The sequence below is a fragment of the Phocoena sinus genome, chromosome 6 (genome assembly GCF_008692025.1).
Source record: "Phocoena sinus isolate mPhoSin1 chromosome 6, mPhoSin1.pri, whole genome shotgun sequence".
Lineage (NCBI taxonomy): Eukaryota > Metazoa > Chordata > Mammalia > Artiodactyla > Phocoenidae > Phocoena > Phocoena sinus.
In genome coordinates, this window is record NC_045768.1 from 82,152,120 (window position 1) to 82,173,845 (window position 21,726).

Below are 21,726 nucleotides of genomic sequence, written 5' to 3' on the forward strand. Positions count from 1 at the left end.
TTATTTGATTACTTTCTCTCTCTCTCTCTCTCTCTCTCTCTCTCTCTCTCTCTGTCTCTCTGTCTCTCCCTCCCTCCCTCCCTCCCTCCCTCTCTCTCTCTCCCTCTCCCCTCCCTCTCCCTCTCCCCCCCCCCTCCCTCTCCCACTCCCTCTCCCTCTCTCCTTACTCTACTCCCCACCCCCGCCCTGATAAAACCACCAGCACTAACAATGCCCTTGTTGAGAGCACCTGTGGCAGTCTGGACTTGCTGCACCCAGAGGATGCCCGGTGCCCTGTCCATAAAAGGTGTTCTGAGGATTCGTCGCATGAAGGGGCCATCCCACAAACTCACGTCTTTCCGTGTCTTGTGTTCTGCAGCCTGAATCCTCTGATCCATTTCCTCTTCCAATTCACTCAACTGCATGGCTGCCTTGTCCTGGGCTCTGAAATTTAAGAGGATGCACACCTTTTCATTATACTCTTGGCCTTGTAACATGAAGAGAAAACTCTGACCTCATCTTTTTCAAGCTCTCTATTTTACAGATGAGGAGAAACATACCATTTAAAATAATATTCCCTGTTCCTTCCACATAATAAAATGATGTTGGCAATTCGATCAGTTGGGTGTAAAGGGACATTGAAACTAGATATTAAATAAATGGAATAGATTAAATGGTATTAAACTAGATTGTAGCAAAGAACAGATAAAGATACCAAATTGCTGGGAGGCTCTCAATAAATTCTGAAAACCTTTTTTGCTGCGATGACTGAGCTACAATCCCAGACAAGAAAAGAACTCCAAGGCAAAGAGATGGTTAGATAAAATTTTGAAATTTTATCATATGAAAAACACAATGCTAAATGCTATAGTTAGAAGGGAAAAAAAGAAGAGATCTCAAAAATTATTTCTGATTGGTTCCCTAAAGTTCTAGAATGTAGATATAGTTGCCCTTTAGAAAATTCCTGTTTCTTGTATTAATACAATCAATAAATCATATTTCTCTGGAGGCAGAGAATACTGATCTGCCAAAAAGTTAGAAATGAGAAAATTTCGTTGAGAAGATACCCAGATAGTTTTATTTAGCAGTTGTCTAGTATGGAGACACCTGTCACTTTACAATGATTGAAGCTTCAGATTAAGCCCTAAAAAATTTATTTTTTGTTCTCTCTCAGCTCTGTGTCCAATTATCTAAATTTTCACATGTGTATGTCTTGCCTACTCAACTAGATTGGAAATGACCTGAAAGCAGCCACCATGAGATTTAGAGTCAATGTACTTGGCCCAATGACATGGTGTTAATAAAAGTAGAAACAGGACCTCAGTAGAAGGCCTCTCTGTCTTCCAGTCTGATAGCTTCTGCTATACCATCCTACCTGCTTTCAACTTATTTACTCCCTCCCAACACAATTTGTTCATGCATTAATTTAATTTCTACATGAGCTTCCAAACAAGCATTGATGGGTGGAGGGAAGACCCGGAAGTAAAATTCGGAGTGACTTATCACTATTTTCTGCTCCTGTTAACTTCCTCTTCACCTTACAGCCTGCCCGAGGTTATGTTAACCAAGTTTGGACAGTCAGCTAGTTCTGGTTTGTTTACAAACACTTGATGTTTGAAATCTAGGCATTATGTATCTCCACAGCAACTTTCAGGGTTTTTTGGTCAACTCTGGGACTGGGAATAGCTAAGCCACACATCCATTTCTCCCTTTGTTATGACTATTTTTTTCCAGCCATTCCCTCTAGACATCCAGTCCCAAACATCTGGGCATCTGGGACACCTCCCCAATGTGTTCCTTCTGCCTTTTTCACTTCTGAACAACTCTTTTTTCTTTCTTTCTTATTTTTTGGGGGAGGGGGAGTAAATCAGGGTAGTCTATAATGACACACTGTTTGCCCCAGCAATTCCCAATTCCCAGTAAAGCATCTACCATGTTGGGAATGTCCACTTTAACCTTAGTCCAGGGCTCCTACCAGGACACTGGGAACCCCTTCTTCAGGTGCAAGTGCTGAGCGAAAAGACTGAGGCCCTCCCCTAACCAAAAACAGAGGTGGGGACGCATGGTCCTTAGTTAAGGATGTAAGGGAATATTTACAGTAGTCAGTTAAACACCTCGGCAAGGTCTCTGCCAGCTCAGAGAGCGGCCTTTAGGAGGCCTTGGGCTTAGGACAGAGCCCAACTTCGGATCCCACCCACAGAGCACAGAAGCTGGGAGGAGAGAAGCACCATCAGCTCCACATCACGTGACGCACTCCGTGCACAGCAGAGAGCGGCCCGGCTGGGAATGAGAGCAGAGGGAAGAGAATGCCATTCTTCTTTCCCTTATGGGTTTACACAGGACTATACTTAGAGGTTATGTGTGAATGAATGTGTGTGTGTCCCATGTATCTTTGTGGGGGTCTGTGTATATCCATCTGTGTGTGTACAGGGGAGTTAGTGTGTTTTCACAGATATTCACTGGACTCTTTAAAAACTCAGTATGTGTGTCTGCTAGTCACCCCTCAAAGGAGGCCAAATCTGGGGCTCTGATCCACACCCCAGAATGCTCTACAGAAACTGATGATCTGAGGACCGCCCTATGATCTCACTGAAAGCCTCTAGCAGGCAAACTTGCGGGAAAAGATTGGAGTCAGGAACTGAAAATGTTCACTTAAAAACCCCCTGTGTGGACTTCCCTGGTGGCGCAGTGGTTGAGAGTCCACCTGCCAATGCAGGGGACACGGGTTCGTGCCCTGGTCCGGGAAGATCCCACATGCCGCGGAGCGGCTGGGCCCGTGAGCCATGGCCGCTGAGCCTGCGCGTACGGAGCCTGTGCTCCACAACGGGAGAGGCCACAACAGTGAGAGGCCCGCGTACCGCAAAAAAAAATCCCTGTGGATAGTTCAACTCTTGTATGATTCTAGGACTATAAAAACAGTCCTATTTAGCATCAGTGTTTTAAAACATTTTCTCTTCTATATTTCAGTTACTTCACAGGGTCAGCTAGATAGTTTTATCATCAGGTGGAGGGAAAGAATAAAGAGAGAGGAACAGCCTTCACCTGCCCCCATGCAAATGGGGGGCATCCTATGAAAGGGGCCGTTTACAAGTTCTGGGCAGAGACCAGTGCGGTGTGCAGCACACTGGGAGCTGCTGGCGGCAGAGCACATGGAGGTGAGAAGCATCTGTGGGGCAGAACACCCGGGAATTGTGACAAACAACATGCCCTCTCTCCCAATATATGCCAAAGGAGTGTGGTCTTCCAGGGAACAAAGAGGCTGATGTTTGGATTGCAACACATAAATTCTTTTTTGGCACTGGGTTGCTGTTAAAACCAATAAGATATCCTATGTAAGCCAGCTGCGGCTTATATAAACTGTATGAGAATAAGGGTTCAACAGTTTTTAGGCTTTCAGGTCAAGCTGGTGAAGAGGGTTAGAGACAAGGAAAGAAACACTGCTGAGTACCCACCATGTGGTAGGCCCAGTGCCAAGTGCTTCACCCAAGCCTCACTATGAGGTCTCCACACCCCGAGGATGTGAATATTTACAGCCTGGTTTTGCAGATGCAGAAGCTGAGACTCAGGAAGATTAAGTAACCCGCCCAAAGTCACTCTTCTGTCAGTGACAAGGCCAGGCTTCAAATGGAGTCTGCCTGCCCCTCTGGATGAAAAGTATCCTGTATGTTTCAAGTGGCTGGATATAAGATAACGAATCTCTTTGAACTGTTCTATATGGCATCACAGGCCTTGAAGGGTTTATATGATAGGATCATGGGGACCTGCTGATGGATTGCTGGCTGACCCTACAAAGTACTGTCTGACTCAGCTTCCCTCATGCTGGCTTAGTTTAGAAAGCTCCAGATTCCCCAGGTTCGGGTCGTCCCCCCATACCATATGATAATGCAGTTCCGTCTTTGTGCCACTTGGTCAGAAAGCCAGTTAAAGGACCCCTTCTGCCATGTAGACAGGAAAGACTACAATACCTCTTCACTGCAACGGCCAGGTTTTCCATTTCTGTGCTTTGAAGTTTGATCTCACGGATGAAGTTCTTTATAACATGTTCATATGGCTGAATCAGTCTTGGCTCCACGAGGTTGATGTTTTGATACAAGGTACTAACTTGCTCTTTTCTGCCAAAAGAATTAGATTAAAAATTAAATAAAACCGAGTAAAAAAAGTCAAAATTTCAGAATATTTTTTAGGAAAGAGACACATAAGAACCAAGGAAGAAAAATGTAACAACAGAATGACCAGAACGGAGGGAAGACAGCAGTCAGAGATGCTACTGCACTATTCTTCATATTATTATTATATTTTTAACAGTGGAAAAGCAAATTCACTTTTTTCCCCAGCTTTATTGAGATATGACTGACAAATAAATATTGTACATATTTAGGTTGTACAGCGTGATTTTTTAAGGTGTACAGTGTGATGATTTAATATTAGAAGATGGAGGCCAGTGAGGGCAGTGGACATGCACAGGGAAGGATTGATAGGGAAGGATTTTTCTGTCACTGCTGGTTATTTTTTCTTTCATAGAAAGTTAAATAGATTTACAGAAAAAAAGTTAGGTAGCAAACTAATTACTTAATAATACGTTCCACCAATCCCTATAAGACATACTTCAGACTTTATGATCATAAAAGTACATATACCTATTGTTTTATAGTCAGTTAAAAATTTCATATATATTATATTTATATGTGAGAATCCTCATACTTGTTATTATTAACATTTGTAAAAGACAAATATTTCAGAGTCATTTCAAAAGAAAACCTGGTAAGACTGGGCAGCTCTTCTGCTAGGGGATAAAGGAGTGAGTCAGTGAGGCTAGTGGTGTCCTTGACTCAAGTTTGGGAGCTGATGTTCTGAGTGATACAGAGATAAGGCCACGTGAAGACACAGTCAGATCACCGTTGACAAGCCAGGAAGAGAGGCTCTCACCTCCAACCCTGCCAATACCTTGATCTCAAACTTCCAGTCTCCAGAATTGTGAGAAAATAAATCTCTGTTGTTTAAGCCACCCAGTCTGATATTTGTTATCAGAAATACCTAGGCAACCATAGCAAACAGTGAAAATTTCCAAGGTCACATAGTGACTGAGTGGCAGAATTGGGATTCAAACTCAGTCTGATACTGCAGACCACACGGTCAACCATTACATTATATCGCGGTGGTAAACATCTGAACCTTGGCAGAAGAAATGGGATTCAAAATCATTACACAGAACTAGGAAACACTTCAAAATGTAAGGTATATATTAACCCAAAGCTTATTTAGGCATGGCCCTGAGGTGTGTCCACGTGGCTATAAACTCTCCCAGCTTTTCTCTTAGAAATGAACTGCTCGGGGCTTCCCTGGTGGCGCAGTGGTTGAGAGTCCGCCTGCCGATGCAGGGGACACGGGTTCGTGCCCCGGTCCGGGAAGATCCCACATGCCGCAGAGTGGCTGGGCCCGTGAGCCATGGCCGCTGAGCCTGCGCGTCCGGAGCCTGTGCTCCGCAACGGGAGAGGCCACAACGGTGAGAGGCCCGCGTACCGCAAAAGAATAAATAAATAAAAATAAAAAATAAACTGCTTGATGTGTGCAGAGGCCAATTATGATTGAAAAGAACTGCTCAACTGAAATATTATTAATAAACCTGCAGGAATAAGTCACTTTATTTGGTGATATAAGACACAGAAGGTTGCCATCATCCTTCCTGTCAGAGCTGAGTACAAATATTGGCTACAGTAGTGAGCCATATTTATTAAGGAGCAGCAAAAAAAAAAAAATTTCTACTCTTACATTATCCCATGTAATTTCAATGTACAACAGGATCATTAACTTCCTTGCCTTCTGTCTTTTACTGACCATCAGCGGTTTACAAAGCATACAAATTTTCTCGTTAATAGGGACCTGCCTGTCAAGGATTGCCATTAAGATACTGTCACCAAGAGTCCTTGTTTCTTGGCTAACTGCACAGCAATAAAATGTTCAGAAGTAGATGTCTCCGAAAATTCCCTGAATTTCTGAAAATTTCTAAAATAAGAACATAACGATTGTAAATTCTCTTGAGTCCTTTGCTGGTCCCGGTATTACACAGAATTTCAGGAATAGTTTACAGTGAAGTGTACAAACAGATTAATTATAGAAAATGTCTGCCACTAGCAGGAAATAAATTACATGGTTAACTGCTGTGTCAGAGACTAGCTGGATACTCATCTATGCTGCTTCTTTTTATAGGGCACACAGGGGAGAACTGACTCCTCAGAACCCTGGGCAGGCAGGTTGGAGCCATGTGACTAGTTGTGGCCAATGGAATGGGAGCAGAAATGATGTGTTTGCCACTTCCATGTTTGGCCCCTAAAATCCTTTGTAAGATCCTCAGCTCTTATGCATTCTCATTATCCCTCTCTCATATCTATTTCTCTCTCTCTCTGTTTCTCCCCTCTCCCCCCTGCCCTCTCCTTCTCTGCCTCCCTCCTCATTTCCTCATCCTCATGGCCAAAGTGAAAAACTCCAATATGGTGAAACCATGTGATGAAATATGTTTGGATCACCACACGGAGGGAAACTGCTTGGGAAGGATGCCTGACCACATCAATCTTCCCGATATGAGAGAAAGAAATGTTTGTATTTTGTAGAGCCTAAGGCTTGGAAGTTCTTTGTAAAACTCAACTTGCACTTAAAAAGTTGGCGTCATACTTTCCTAACTCGTTTTTTTAATCATCACCTTCCAGATTAAATTACTTTCTTAACTCCTTCCTTGATAGATTCATATTAAATAAATAATAAAACTTCTATGACCAGGGTGAGTCTTTACTGCCACCATCCATTCTCTTTCAAGGGAATAAAAGCCTATTCTGAAGCATTCATATAGTGAAGCGGACATTTATTAAGCACCTTACATAGGCAGTCCCAGCAGTGATCTCAGCTTTTAAATGTACTATTCACTTAATCCTGACAACAGCCTTATGAAGAAGTTATCACTAGTATCCTATTTACCACAGAGGAAACTGAGGTCAAGAGAGCTAAGTATCATTCTGGTACCAGAGCTAGGATTCCAATTCAGCCCATCTGGCTCCAGAGGAACTAGCTCTTCATACCAAAAGTAAGTGCTAATCTGCTTTTCAGGGGTCCCAAGGGCATGTCTCCATTTCAAAAACACTGATGTACCAAGATTTTTTGAAAATTATTTTAGAGGATAGGTATTATTGCTACAAGCACCATCTACATTACAAAGGGACTCCTTTAACGAATGAAGGCACAACTAAGATTAAGATGAGATAATCTGATCAATTCTTATTTACCTAAAGCTATTTGGGGAAAGCGCTACGGTACACAGTGAGGCACACTCCCTTCTCCCCCTCCTTTTGTCTGCTTGGTTCATTCGGTCCTTATCTGTGAAACTAGAGAAGCATCTGGATTATGCCTAGAGACTGCCATGCAGTGCACATGGCGATTTTCACACCTGATGCAAAAAACAAAACAAAAACAAAAAATACCTTACCTTAACAAGATAATACGTGGTCCCTCTATGTAAGATTTAAATGCTGTGCCCTGTACAGGCAGCTCAACACCTATGGATTCTTCAGCTCAACAGACTGGGTGCCATTACTTGGTACCAAGACAGTCTTTTTGTTCTGCTCCCGAGATTACGGGAGTCACCAGTCTCTGCCAGTGTCCTTGCTCCTGACGTCAAACGTTAAACAAGCAGACCACACAATGCTGCACACACAGCTCTGTTTACTCCTGACCCTCACCCAGGGTGGTGCCTCTGGGTGCGGAAAAGGGTGCCCAGTAGTGACAAGACTTAAGTCCAGGGCCTCATATAAGACAACTATGCTTGGATTCACGAATACCATGCAAACCTGTTTACAGGTGTACCAGACAAATACTGGGTAAAGATTAAGGGTCAGGTCATGCACGTTAGTCAGCCAAGATGAAAAACAGTCTCTGCTTCTGTTCGGAGAGAGCCACTCACACTAAAAATAATCTAATTTATATCTTAAGGAAAGAGATCAAATGAAATGAGAAAGACACACCCTGGATTACCAACTGGTTTTAGATCTGAGCCTTTCCATCATTTTGTTCAATAAACTACAAGACGATTTGTTTGAAAGACAGTGATAATGGCAAACTGCTGATGAAAGATTCACAACTTAAAAATTTTTAACGATCCCTGGGAAATAAGCATTGTAAATTGCAAATATTCCCACTGAAGCTGAGAGATAAATTACCTGAATTTAGGAGGAAAAAAATAGGTATAATTAAGATTGGTAAAAAAGTTAAATGTCACACACTTCCACAGGATTTACATTTTACTTAGAAGAGCACATATTTATCTATGGTTATGTATTTGTAATGTAGTAAGGCCAGTATTTAGAATGCCTGGACACCTCTGGTCTCAGGACAGCTCTGGGAAATAGTCAAGTGCAGACAACATCATTCCAGGCTAAAGAACACGGTGACCCAGTAAGGTTGGTAGGAAAATTGGACCTTAGATTCAAAGTCTTGCTGCTTTAAGCACTGAAATAGAGAGCTAACCAATTTTTTCAAACTGTAAGTTACATAGATCTAAAACCCTAAATGGCTCTCTGTGGACAAAAGCAAATAGTATTCAATGTCTACATCATCCTACACTAGGGATGGCTGGAAGAAAACTGACACTATGACCCTAACATCTGAGCATGGGAAATTAAATATCCAGGCAATCCAAAGGGCACTATGTTAGATCCTGGAAATAAAATGCTAAGAAACATACCGAGTACCTTCCCTCATTGGGCTCACCTTGAAGATTAAGTACAAGATGCTCTGACAGCATAGAGCAGGTGAACATGACCAAGCCTTGCAGTATGATGACCTGAAAGATGAGTAGATGCCAACTAGGCAGAAGTGGGGTGGGGGTGGCCTGTTCCAGGAACCAATAACCAATCATAGGTTGAGGGGTTTGAGGGCAGGGGAGGGGCCAGCAGCAGTTCCTGTAAATGGAAGAAGCTGGTGAGGCTGAGGAGCTTAGAGTGGGGGAGGGAGCAGCAGCATCAGATTGGGGGAGAAGTTAGCAAGAGCCAGATGACTGCACAGAGCCTGAAAGCACGGTAAAGACATGGGAGAGGGGCAATTATTCTGAGAGAGTGGTAAGGTGCTGGAAGGTTTGAAGGAAGAGACCACATGATCAAGTGTACATCTTAACCATTCTCAACTTCTCAAAGTTTTGGCTGCAGCAGAAATTAAGCGAAGGATTTTGAAACAGGTTTGCAGATAGGAAGGTAAATCTAAGTCTACTGTAATTTAATCCAGAAATGTGGGACTTCAGGAGTTTTCACTAGCTTCTACTTTCCTTTATTATAGAATGTGTAAAATTATAAAATCTTATCATATAGACAGATCAATGAAACAGAGAGCCCAGAAATAGACCTACATAAATATAGTCATTGACAAAGGACCAAGGACAACACAATGAAGCAAAGACAGTCTTTCAACAAATGGTGCTGCTACAACTGGACATCCACATGGCAAAATAATGAACCTAGACACAGATCTTACACCCTTCATAAAAACTAACTCAAAGTGGATCACAGATATGGATGTAAAATGCAAAGTTATTATACTCCTAGAAGATAAGCCTAGGAGAAAACCTAGATGGCCTCAGATAGGGCGATGCCATATTAGATACAACACCAAAGGCATGATCCATGAAAGACATAATTGATAACCTAGTCTTCATTAAAATTAAAAACTGCTCTGCAAAAGACAATGTCAACAGAATGAGAGGAGAAGCCATAGACTGGGAGAAAATATTTGCAAAAGACACATCTGATAAAGGACTGTTATCCAAAATATAAAAAGAACTCTTAAAACTTAACAGTAAGAAAAACAACCTGATTACAAAATTGGTCAAAGACCTTAACTGACACCTCACCAAAGAAGATATACAGATGGCAAGTAAGCATAAAAAGGATACTCTATAAAAGTTAATAAAAAAGCAACTATACTCCAATAAAAATTAATGAAAAAATATAGTCTACATCATATGTCATCAGGGAAATACAAATTAAAACAGCAACAAACTATCACTACACGCCTATTACAATGGCAAAAATCCAGATCATTGACAACACTAAATGCTATTGAGGATGTGGAGCAACAGGAACTCTCATTCATTGCTACTGGGCATGCAAAATAGTACAGCCACTTTGAAGACAGTTTGGCAAATTTTAATAAAACTAAGCATTCTTTTACCATATGATCCAGAAATTGTGTTCCTTGGTATTTGCCCAAGGGAGATGAAAACTTATGTCCACACAGATGTTTATAGCAGATTTATTCATAATTGCCAAAACTTGGAAGTGACCAAGATGTCCCTTAGTAGGTGAATGCATTTTAATAAACTGTGGTACATCCAGACAATGGAATATTATTCAGCATCTAGACAATGGAGTATTTTTCAGCACTAGAAAGAAATACGCTATCAAGCCATGAAAAGGCATGGAGGAACTTTAAATGCATATTACTAAGAAAAAGAAGCCAATCTGAAAAGAGTACATACTTTATGATTCCAACTACATGACATTCTGGAAAAGGAAACACTTGGAGATAGTAAAAATATCATTGGTTGCCGGTGGTTGGAGGGGAGGGATGAATAGGCGGAGCACAGAGGATTTTTAAGGCAGTGAAATACTTCGCATGATACTATAATGATGGCTACATATCAGTGTACGTTTGTCCAAATCCACAGAATATACAACAGCAAGAGTGAACCCTAACGTAAAGTAAGGAATTGGGGTGATAATGATGTGAAAATGTAGGTTCATCAATTTGAACAAATGTACCACTCTGGTGGGAGTTGTTGATAGTGGGGAGGCCGTGCATGTGTGGGAGCAGGGGGTGTATAGGAAATCTGTGTACCTTCTTCTTAATTTTGCTGTGAACTTAAAACTGCTCTAAAAAAATAAAGTCTTTTTAAAATCTGATAGTTTATTTCTCTTTGGGAATAAGGATAATGAGTATATTCCTATTCAGGTGACACCAACTGATCTTTTTAGCTGCCCTGAACAAACCATACTGTCATTTAGTCAGTTGAGGGGGAAAGGCTTAGCCTCTTTCCCCCTTACAAGTTAAGTGAAAATGAATGATTTCAAAATGTACTCTTATTACATAGTACACATACTTTCAGAATAAACCTCAACTGACTGGAAAATAAATTCCAACAGCCAAAATCCAGCTGTGCTGCTAGAACAGGGCAGCATCAGTTCTCTTTTGGAGGTTCAAGTCTTGCTTTCCAGACAGGATGTACCTCTGCTCACTAACAGCCTCACGCTGGCTGCCTGTTTCTCACAACAGGTTTTGCTCTTCATTAACTCAGTTACAGAATGGTGATCTGGCTCTCCCTTCTAGAAAAAACAAACAATGGTTTATTCAACCTGGTCCCACTACCCCACAGACTGGAAACACAGCCAATCCAGTGGCCTGGGCTTTTCTTAGCTGTTTTGCTGCTGCGGAGTCAGAGGATGATCTAGTTCAGGTAACCAACCACTGCTGCCTACTCCAGGACCCCCAGCCCGAATACATCTCCCGCGGGTAAAATTCCTCCTGGATTCACGTCACCCTGAGAAAATATTTTACTTGCCTAAGTACTTATTTGGGAAACATTTCCCAAAAGGTTTTAAAATGGAAACTTCCTGGAAGGTGAGCATGTTAACTAGATGTATGCAAAGTCTAGAAACATTTCAAATTGCAAATTGCTTCCTATTTAAAATCACTGAAATTTAGTTACTGGGAGTTTGCCAGTGGAGGGAGGAAGGCAGAGCCAGCAAGAGGTACTGTGCTGAAGGTTTAAGGATGGCACACTCGAAACAGCTGAGGGCTCCTGAAGCCAGGAAGGAGGAGTGCACGGGGTAAGTGTAATGGCCTGGCTAAATTCACATGCTTCCTCAGCACATCCTGGGCCTTGTGAGAAACACTTAACCTCTTGAGCTCCAGTTTCCTCAGTTATAAAGTGGGTATAGTACTTGAACCTACCATGAAATGTGAGGATTAACCCAACTGGAGCACAGACAACAGTGCAAGGAATGCTGTAGGTAATTGATAAACATTAGCCATTGTCACGCTTCCTCTCGACTCCTCTACCCCAATGAGATAGAGAGAAGTAGGTGGTTATCTCCTGTCTGCTTCTATGTTGTGTATTGGAAAAGGGCTGAAAGGAAGAAAGCCGTGTGGCGTGGAAGCCCCTTGGACTGAAATGTTGTCTTATGAGGCCAGGGCAGGGGAAACTGAAAAGTGTGAGTTGGGTCATGCTCAAGGTCAGTCTGCAAAGCTTATATAGTCCAGGGGTCAGTAAACCTTTTCTTTAAAGCACCAGATATAAAATACCATCTCTGTTGCAACTACTTAACTCTGCCATGGTAGCATGAAAGCAGCCATAGACAACAATCAACAAATGAGCTTGGCTGTGCTCCACTAAAACTATTTACACAAACAGGCAGAGGGCCAAATGGTCCTGACTTTGATCCCTGTTATACAGTCTATTAGCATAAGGCCCTGAGCACAGGAATGGGGCTGGGGCAATGCAGACCTAACCCTTCTGCACCCAGGAACACAGGCCTTTGCTCTCACCCTGTCCCTAGGTCCCTATCAAATTTTTTCATTTATGGGCATCACATTATCAATGTGCTTATATTGTAGACAGTGGGCAGGTATATGTGGGAATATGTGTCTTTCTTACCCTATAATGCACATTCACTCTCCCAATATTTCTATCCATTTACCTTGAGTCAAGTTAAATGTAGGCATTTAATCTAGTAATGTTAGTGCAACTATGTGTATTATAGTTATTTTTCACTGAAAAGTTTTATTTGGGCAGGAAAGATAGGGGTTGGGGAGAAAATAAAGAGTGCCATATCAGTTTCTATGCTAAATTTTCCCTTTAGACGACATCTGTCACCTTCCCAGGTTTGCCAGGAATAATTCCAATTTAAGCCTGCTGTCCTTTAGCATTTATCCAGAATTTCCCCTTTTCTGTAATCAAAAAGTTGCATTAACAGGTAGTAACTGTTATTAAACTGTGTACTAACTATACATTAAAGGTTTTCTTAAGCATTAAAGTTATTAACAGCTGCATTAAAATAAGCCAGGGTGAGTTAGTGGATGTGTGCTTTTTACCTTCAGCGTTCACCTGGTAGCGTGATACATTTGTGCAGTGAAAAGACTTCTCACTAATGTGCTGCTAAATCAGAAGACAAGCAGTGATAAACCCATCTCTCCTTTCCTGACTCTCTCTAGACACAATGTAACTAAGACTTTCTTTTCAGGAGCAGGAAACAGGAATACTCACTGATAAAGCAAATTAAGCTTGGACAAGAGAAGCTGGAGACAGATAACTCCTACGGGTCTCGATGGTGATGGAGAAAGATGGAGGGGTCTGACCTGCGGGCCACCTGGAAAACCAGCCAGTTGTGCCACTACCTGCAGATAGATGCACAGTGCTGCCGGGCAGCCATTTGGCCACATCAATGGGAAATTAGGAAATTACAGGCACAGTGTACAGGAAATAGGTACCAAAAACACAAGTTGGAGAGTCCTGCCACAGAGCAACAGAAAGTAACTAGAATGTTTTCGCTGCTGTGATTTAACCATTTTTAGTGTGGTTTAAATGTATAACCAGTTATTTTACTGGATGGTAATGCTTTTACATTTTGCAGTAAATCCTTTTAGCAGCAATGACCCCACAAGACAAACAAAGATGCATGCTTAATAAAAAGTTCAGTACCAAATTTCCTTTCCTCAAGAATGATGGTGATAACCGTGTAACTTGCTTGAAATATTTAACTGTCACAGCCAAGAGGAGCCTCAGGAGGCATGACAACTAAGTATAATGTGGTGTCCTGGTGGAATGATGGAACCAAAAAAAGGGTATTAGGGAAAAACTGAGGAAATCTGAATAAAGTATAGAATTTAATTACTAATAATGTATCAATATCATTTCATTAATTTTAACAAATTACTACACCAATGCAAAATGTCATAAATGAGGGAAAGTGGGTGCAGGTTATATAGGAACTCTCTGTACCATCTTCACAATTTTTCTGTAAACCTGACAACATTCTTTAAAAATAGGCTTATTAAGAAAAAGTTTGTCAGCATTTATCCTCCACTAGAGTGAATCAGAGTGATATCATTAACCACATGAACCAGAAGACACAAATCTCCTGAAGATGCATCAGCATCTACATCTTTTAAATTTATATTCTGTACCAAAATAAAACGAAGTTGAAAAGGCCTACAATTTTGAAGCATCTAAGTATGGGAAAACATTCAAAAGAGTCATAAATGGAGACAATTTATTTGACAAGTCTTGTCTTATAAAAGCTAAGAAACTTGTCAAAGTATTTGTCAAAGAAAGTACTTTGAAGGGAGGCAAAAACAGAACTTGTGACAATCAAGGGCTGAACTATTTACAAAAGTTGATATTCATACATGTCCGTACGAAAAAAAAAATTGAGAATATCCTGTTTAGTAGAGTCTGCTCTAAGCTTATCACAGAATTTGCTCTTGAAGTGCTCTTCAGCCCTTGTACACAGAATAATTTTCTTAATTAAAAACATGACCCACAGAGAAAAGTCAATTGCTGATGTCAACAATTTCAAATTTAATAATCATAAAATGTAACTCCAAAGAAGATTACAAGCAATTGTATGGAGGAAAAAAGCATAATAAGACCACATTGGAAAAAATATATATTCTTCAAAAAAGTATCAGAGATAGATGAATAAGCAACAGATTAAAATACTTAAATATTTTCCAAAACTACTCTGCTTTGCAATTTTTAAATGTTCACATATTTATTAAAAGATTTTCTTTGCACTAATATACCTAAAAATTTTTATATATTTTAGAAATAACTATTTTTTATTTATTAAAAAGATTTTATATAGAACTGTTTTATAGGACCACATATATAATAAAAACAATTTTTCAGACAAAATAATATTTCAATAATATTAGATAATTTAAAGTATATTAGTTCTCATTTTATTCATAGGAAAATTCTGGTTTGGAGAACCAATTTTACAGCCACTCTACTTTCCTATCTCATTTCCTTCAAACATCCGATCTTCTAAACACTCTTAGGTGCTCACTGTTCTCAAATATTTTGCACAGTGCCCAACACACAATACATAAATTTTCAAAAAAGGAGACAAATACGTTATCTTGGTTGATTTCAAATTATACCATTCCTTAACTTTTTTTTCAATTTTCGAGACTGAAAAGAGTTGGGAAACAGCTTTATTTCTCCCTAGTCAAAGAATATTTTAATCTTACTCTCTGATCAAAACCAAAACTTTCTGTAACTCCTATCTAGAAATCAAACTCTGCACATCAGTCAAGGCTCTCTCAAAAGTTGCCTCTTCCATGAAGCCTGCTCTGAATGATTCAACCACAAGAAATCCTTCCCATGCCACATTTCATCTGAAGCTCTATGTACTGAGTTTTTTGTGGATGTTTTATCTTCCCAGTTACCCTGTCAGTTTCCACATCCCTTGCAGCACCCAGAGATCTGACCAGCAACAGATCCTGCATTATGAATGAATGAGGCCAGAGCCTAGGGAAGGCGGACACAGTGCAGGGTAGAGTGGAGAAGGTGGAGCTTTGTACTGGATCTGAGGCAGGCTAAGGACTCGGCCTCACGGAGGGTAAAGAAGACAGTGGTGAGGAGGGAGCAGATGAGCCTTGCTGGGTACAGGGTCAGGAAGGAGACAAGCTGGTATATCTGACTGCCAAGCTGAAAAGGGTCAATTCCCTTCACAACACAGTGAGAAAGGAGAGATTCTAGAAGCACACCGGGTTGCATCTAAAATCTACATGCAAGGGCATACACTCCTCTGCAACCTGCTGGCTGCCTTTTGCCTTGATTTAATTTTCCCCTTTCTCCTTTCACACTGTTTCCAACAGGGAAGCAGCCAATATTTGCTATATAACATACACTAAGAAAGCTGAAGAGAGTCAAAAATCGTCAACTGGAGAAAATGTCCTGTGGGGATTTCTAACTAATATTTCTGATACACAGAGACCCCTTCCTTTTCTTCCACTTCAGATTTGTGTGTTTGTGGGTTGAGGATGCTGAAATCAGAACTCCATCCAAGCTAAATGGCTAAAACAATATGGTGAATCCTAAATATATTTCAATAATAAATTAGGGTGCATTTTAAACAAAATAATGTTTAAGTTTATAGATATTATTACATATGTGAGTTCTAAAAACAAATTAAATCACATGATTTTATGAAGATCAACATGGACTTATTAAAATATTGCATTATATAGATAACCCATCACAAGCTTCTACAGAAGATGAGGATTTGCTTGTCTTTCTAAAATCTCCCAGACTTCTTACTATATACCACAGAAACATGAGTACCAGCAAAGAACTCATTTTCTCTCCTAAAATGAGCATATTCTGGGATATAAGTGAATTCTATCTGTTCACTCAGCAGTAAACTTTTTTTTAATTTAACTTCTTTATTGGAGTCTAATTGCTTTACAATGTTATGTTAGTTTCTGCTGTATAACAAACTGAATCAGCTATACGTATACATATATCCCCATATCTCCTCCCTTTTGTGTCTCCCTCCCACCCCTCTAGGTGGTCACAAAGCATCGAGCTGATCTCCCTGTGCTATGCAGCTGCTTCCTACTAGCTATCTATTTTACATTTGGTAGTGTATGTATGTCAATGCTACTCTCTCACTTCGTCCCAGCTTACCCTTCCCCCTACCCATGTCCTCAAGTCCATTCTCTACATCTGCGTCTTTATTCCTGTCCTGCCCCTAGGTTCATCAGAACCATTTTTTTTTTAGATTCCATATATATGTGTTAGCATACGGTATTTGTTTTTCTCTTTCTGACTTATTTCACTCTGTATGATAGACTCTAGGTCCATCCACCTCACTACAACTAATTCAATTTCGTTTCTTTTTATGGCTGAGTAATATTCCACTGTATACATGTGCCACATCTTCTTTATCCATTCATCTGTCGATGGACATTTAGGTTGCTTCCATGTCCTGGCTATTGTAAACAGTGCTGCAGTGAACATTGTGGTACATGACTCTTTTTGAATTATGGTTTTCTCAGGGTATATGCTCAGTAGTGGGATTGCTGGGTCATATGGTAGCTCTATTTTTAGTTTTTTAAGTAAACTTACTTCTTGAATTCGTATTTAATATATATTGAATAACTGCTACTAACTATTGAATGACTGGCACTTAACTCTAAATTATTATTGATATCATGAAAGGATAACTGTTAGGTACATAAGCTACAGTCACATTGTCTTCAACAGTTAAATCTCGACCTTATGCTTGAGTATACATGATACTGGCAAGGAAATCTGTTGGAGATTGTACACAACCTGCTCTGGCCTTCTTAAAAGTCTTTCTGAAAGGTTATAAGAGTTAGCCCTGGGGGGACCTTGAAGATGGCGGAAGAGTAAGACGCGGAGATCGCCTTCCTCCCCACGGATACACCAGAAATACATCCACACGTGGAACAACTCCTACAGAACTCCTACTGAAGGCTGGCAGAAGACCTCAGACCTCCCAAAAGGCAAGAAACTCCCCACGTAACTGGGTAGGGCAAAAGAAAAAACAGAGACAAAAGAATAAGGACGGCACCTGCACCAGTGGGAGGGAGCTGTGAAGGAGGAAAAGTTTCCACACACTAGGAAGCCCCTCCGCGGGCGGAGACTGCGGGAGGCGGAGGGGGGAGTTTCGGGACCGCGGAGTAGTGCACAGCGACGGGTGCGGAGGGCAAAGCGGGGAGATTCCTGCACAGACGATCGGTGCCGACCGGCACTCACCAGCCCGAGTGGCTTGTCTGCTCACCCGCCGGGGCGGGCGGGGCTGCGAGCTGAGGCTCGGGTTTTGGTTTTGGACGGAGCTCAGGGAGAGGACTGGGGTTGGCGGCTTGAACATAGCCTGAAGGGGTTAGTGCACCACGACTAGCCGGGAGGGAGTTCGGGGAAAAGCCTGCACCGGCCGAAGAGGCAAGAGACTTTTTCTTCCCTCTTTGTTTCCTGGTGCGCGAGGAGAGGGGTTTAAGAGCGCTGCTTAAAGGATCTCCAGAGAAGGGCGCGAGCCGCGGCTAAAAGCGCGAACCCCAGAGACGGGCGCGAGCCGCGGCTGAGGGCGCGAGCCCCCGAGACGGGCGCGAGCCGCGGCTGAAAGCGCAAACCCCAGAGACAGGCGCGAGCCGCGGCTAAAACCGCGGACCCCAGAGACGGGCGGGAGACGCTAAGGCTGCTGCTGCCGCCACCAAGGGGCCTGTGTGCGAGCACAGGTCACTCTCCACACCCCTCTTCCGCGGAGCCTGTGCAGCCCGCCACTGCCAGGTTCCCGGGATCCAGGGACAACTTCCCCGGGAGTACGCACGGCGGGTCTCAGGCTGGTGCAACATCACGCCGGCCTCTGCCGCAACGTCACGCTGCCTCTGCAGCCGCAGGCCTGCCCCGCACGTAGTGCCCCTCCTACCCCCATCCCCCAACCCCCGGCCTGAGTGAGCCGGAGGCCCCGAATCAGCGGCTCCTTTAACCCCGTCCTGTCTGAGCGAAAAAACAGACGCCCTCCAGCGACCTACACGCAGAGGCAGGGCCAAATCCAAAGCTGAGCTCCTGTGAGCTGTGAGAACAAAGAAGAGAAAGGGAAATCCCTCCCAGCAGCCACAGAAGCAGCGGATTAAAGCTCCACAATCAACTTGATATACCCTGCATCTGTGGAATACCTGAATAGACAAGGAATGATCCCAAATTGAAGAGGTGGAATTTAGGAGCGAGATCTATGATTTTTTTCCCTTTTCCTCTTTTTGTGAATGTGTACGTGTATGCTTCTGTGTGAGATCCTGTCTGTATACTCTTGCTTCCACCATTTGTCCTAGGGCTCTATCCGTCCATGACTTTTTTTTTAAAAATTCTTTTTCTTAATAATTAAGTTTAACTGTAATAACTTTATTATACTTTACCTTCGTTCTTTCTTTCTTTCCTTCCTTCCTTCCCTCCTTTAGACAACGAATCACCCCAAATTGAGGAGGTAGTCTCAGGGAGCAGGATTTATGATTTTTCCCCCTTTACCTCTTTTTGTGAAGGTGTATGTGTATGCTTCTGTGTAAGATTTTCTCTGTATAGCTTTGCTTCCAACATTTGTCCTAAGGTTCTATCCGTCCCTTTTTTTTTTTTTTTTTTTTTTTCTAAATATTTTTTAATTCAATAACTATATTATACTTTATTTTATTTTTACTGTATCATCTTTCTTTCTGTCTTTTTTCCTTCTTTCCCTCCTTCCTTCCTTCCTCCCTCCCTCCCTCCCTCCTTTCTTTCCTTCTTTGCTTCTTTCTTCCTTCCTTCCTTTCCTCCTTTCCTTCTTTCTTTACTCATACTTCTACTAATTCTCCCTACTTTTTCTCCCTTTTATTCTGAGCTGTGTGGATGAAAGGCTCTTGGTGCTCCAGCCAGGAGTCAGGGCTCTGCCTCTGAGGTAGGAGAGCCAACTTCAGGACACTGGTCAACAAGAGACCTCCCAGCTCCACATAATATTAAACGGTGGAAATATCCCAGAGACCTCCATCTTAACACCAGCACCCAGCTTCACTCAACGACCAGCAAGCCACAGTGCTGGACAACCTATGCCAAACAACTAGCAAAACAGGAACACAACCCCACCCATTAGCAGAGAGGCTGCCTAAAATCATAATAAGGCCACAGACACCCCAAAACACACCACCAGACGTGAACCTGCCCACTAGAGAGACAAGATCCAGCCTCATCCAGCACAACACAGGCACTAGTCCCCTCCACCAGGAAGCCTACACAACCCACTGAAACAACCTTAGCCACTGGAGACAGACATCAAAAACAACGGGAACTACGAACCTGCAGCCTGCAAAAAGGAGACCCCAAACACAGTAAGATAAGCAAAATGAGAAGACAGAAAAACACACAGCAGATGAAGGAGCAAGATAAAAACCCACCAGACCTAACAAATGAAGAGGAAATAGGCAATCTACCTGAAAAAGAATTCAGAATAATGATAGTAAGGATGATCCGAAATCTTGGAAGTAGAATGGACAAAATGCAAGAAACAGTTAACAAGGACCTACAAGAACTAAAGATGAAACAAGCAACGATGAACAATGCAATAAATGAAATTAAAATCACTCTAGATAGGATCAATAGCAGAATAACTGAGGCAGAAGAACGGATAAGTGACCTGGAAGATAAAGTAGTGGAAATAACTACTGCAGAGCAGAATAAAGAAAAAAGAATGAAAAGAACTGAGGACAGTCTCAGAGACCTCTGGGACAACATGAAACGCACCAACATTCGAATTATAGGGGTTCCAGAAGAAGAAGAAAGAAAGAAAGGGACTGAGAAAATATTTGAAGAGATTATAGTTGAAAACTTCCCTAATATGGGAAAGGAAATAGTTAATCAAGTCCAGGAAGCACAGAGGGTCCCATACAGGATAAATACAAGGAGAAACACGCCAAGACACATATTAATCAAACTGTCAAAAATTAAATACAAAGAAAGCATATTAAAAGCAGCAAGGGAAAAACAACAAATAACACACAAGGGAATCCCCATAAGGTTAACAGCTGATCTCTCAGCAGAAACTCTACAAGCCAGAAGGGAGTGGCAGGACATACTGAAAGTGCTGAAGGAGAATAGCCTGCAACCAAGACTACTCTACCCAGCAAGGATCTCATTCACATTTGATGGAGAAATTAAAACCTTTACAGACAAGCAAAAGCTGAGAGAGTTCAGCACCACCAAACCAGCTTTACAACAAATGCTAAAGGAACTTCTCTAGACACGAAACACAAGAGAAGGAAATGACCTATTGTAGCGAACCCAAAACAATATATAAAATGGAAATTGGAACATACATATCGATAATTACCTTAAATGTAAATGGACTAAATGCTCCCACCAAAAGACACAGATTGGCTGAATGGATACAAAAACAAGACCCTTATATATGCTGTCTACAAGAGACCCACTTCAGAACTAGAGACACATACAGACTGAAAGTAAGGGGATGGAAAAAGATATTCCATGCAAATGGAAACCAAAAGAAAGCTGGAGTAGCAATTCTCATATCAGACAAAATAGACTTTAAAATAAGGACTATTAAAAGGGACAAAGAAGGACACTACATAATGATCAAGGGATCGATCCAAGAAGAAGATATAACAATTGTAAATATTTATGCACCCAACATAGGAGCACCTCAATACATAAGGCAAATACTAACAACCATAAAAGGGGAGATCGACAGTAACACATTCATAGTAGGGGACTTTAACACCCCACTTTCACCCATGGACAGATCATCCAAAATGAAAATAAATAAGGAAACACAAGCTTTAAATGATACATTAAACAAGATGGACTTAATTGATATTTATAGGACACTCCATCCAAAAACAACAGAATACACATTTTTCTCAAGTGCTCATGGAACATTCTCCAGGATAGATCATATCTTGGGTCACAAATCAAGCCTTGGTAAATTTAAGAAAACTGAAATTGTATCAAGTATCTTTTCCGACCACAACGCCATGAGACTAGATATCAATTACAGGAAAAGATCTTTAAAAAATACAAACACATGGAAGCTAAACAATACACTACTTAATAATGAAGTGATCACTGAAGAAATCAAAGAGGAAATAAAAAAATACCTAGAAACAAATGACAATGGAGACACAACGACCCAAAACCTATGGGAT

At 41.6% G+C, this 21,726-nt stretch overlaps 1 protein-coding gene across 1 annotated transcript in view; it reads right to left on the reverse strand.

The window, feature by feature from the left end:
* The window catches only part of RASEF (RAS and EF-hand domain containing), an 83,536-nt gene that overhangs the window by 42,021 nt on the left and 19,789 nt on the right, over nucleotides 1-21,726 (reverse strand). Inside the window, exons 2-3 of the mRNA XM_032634686.1 lie at nucleotides 3,945-4,091; nucleotides 333-423 (exon numbers count right to left, since the gene is read on the reverse strand). Of these exons, the coding sequence (XP_032490577.1) occupies nucleotides 333-423; nucleotides 3,945-4,091 (238 nt within the window). The remainder of the gene's footprint in view (nucleotides 1-332; nucleotides 424-3,944; nucleotides 4,092-21,726) is intronic.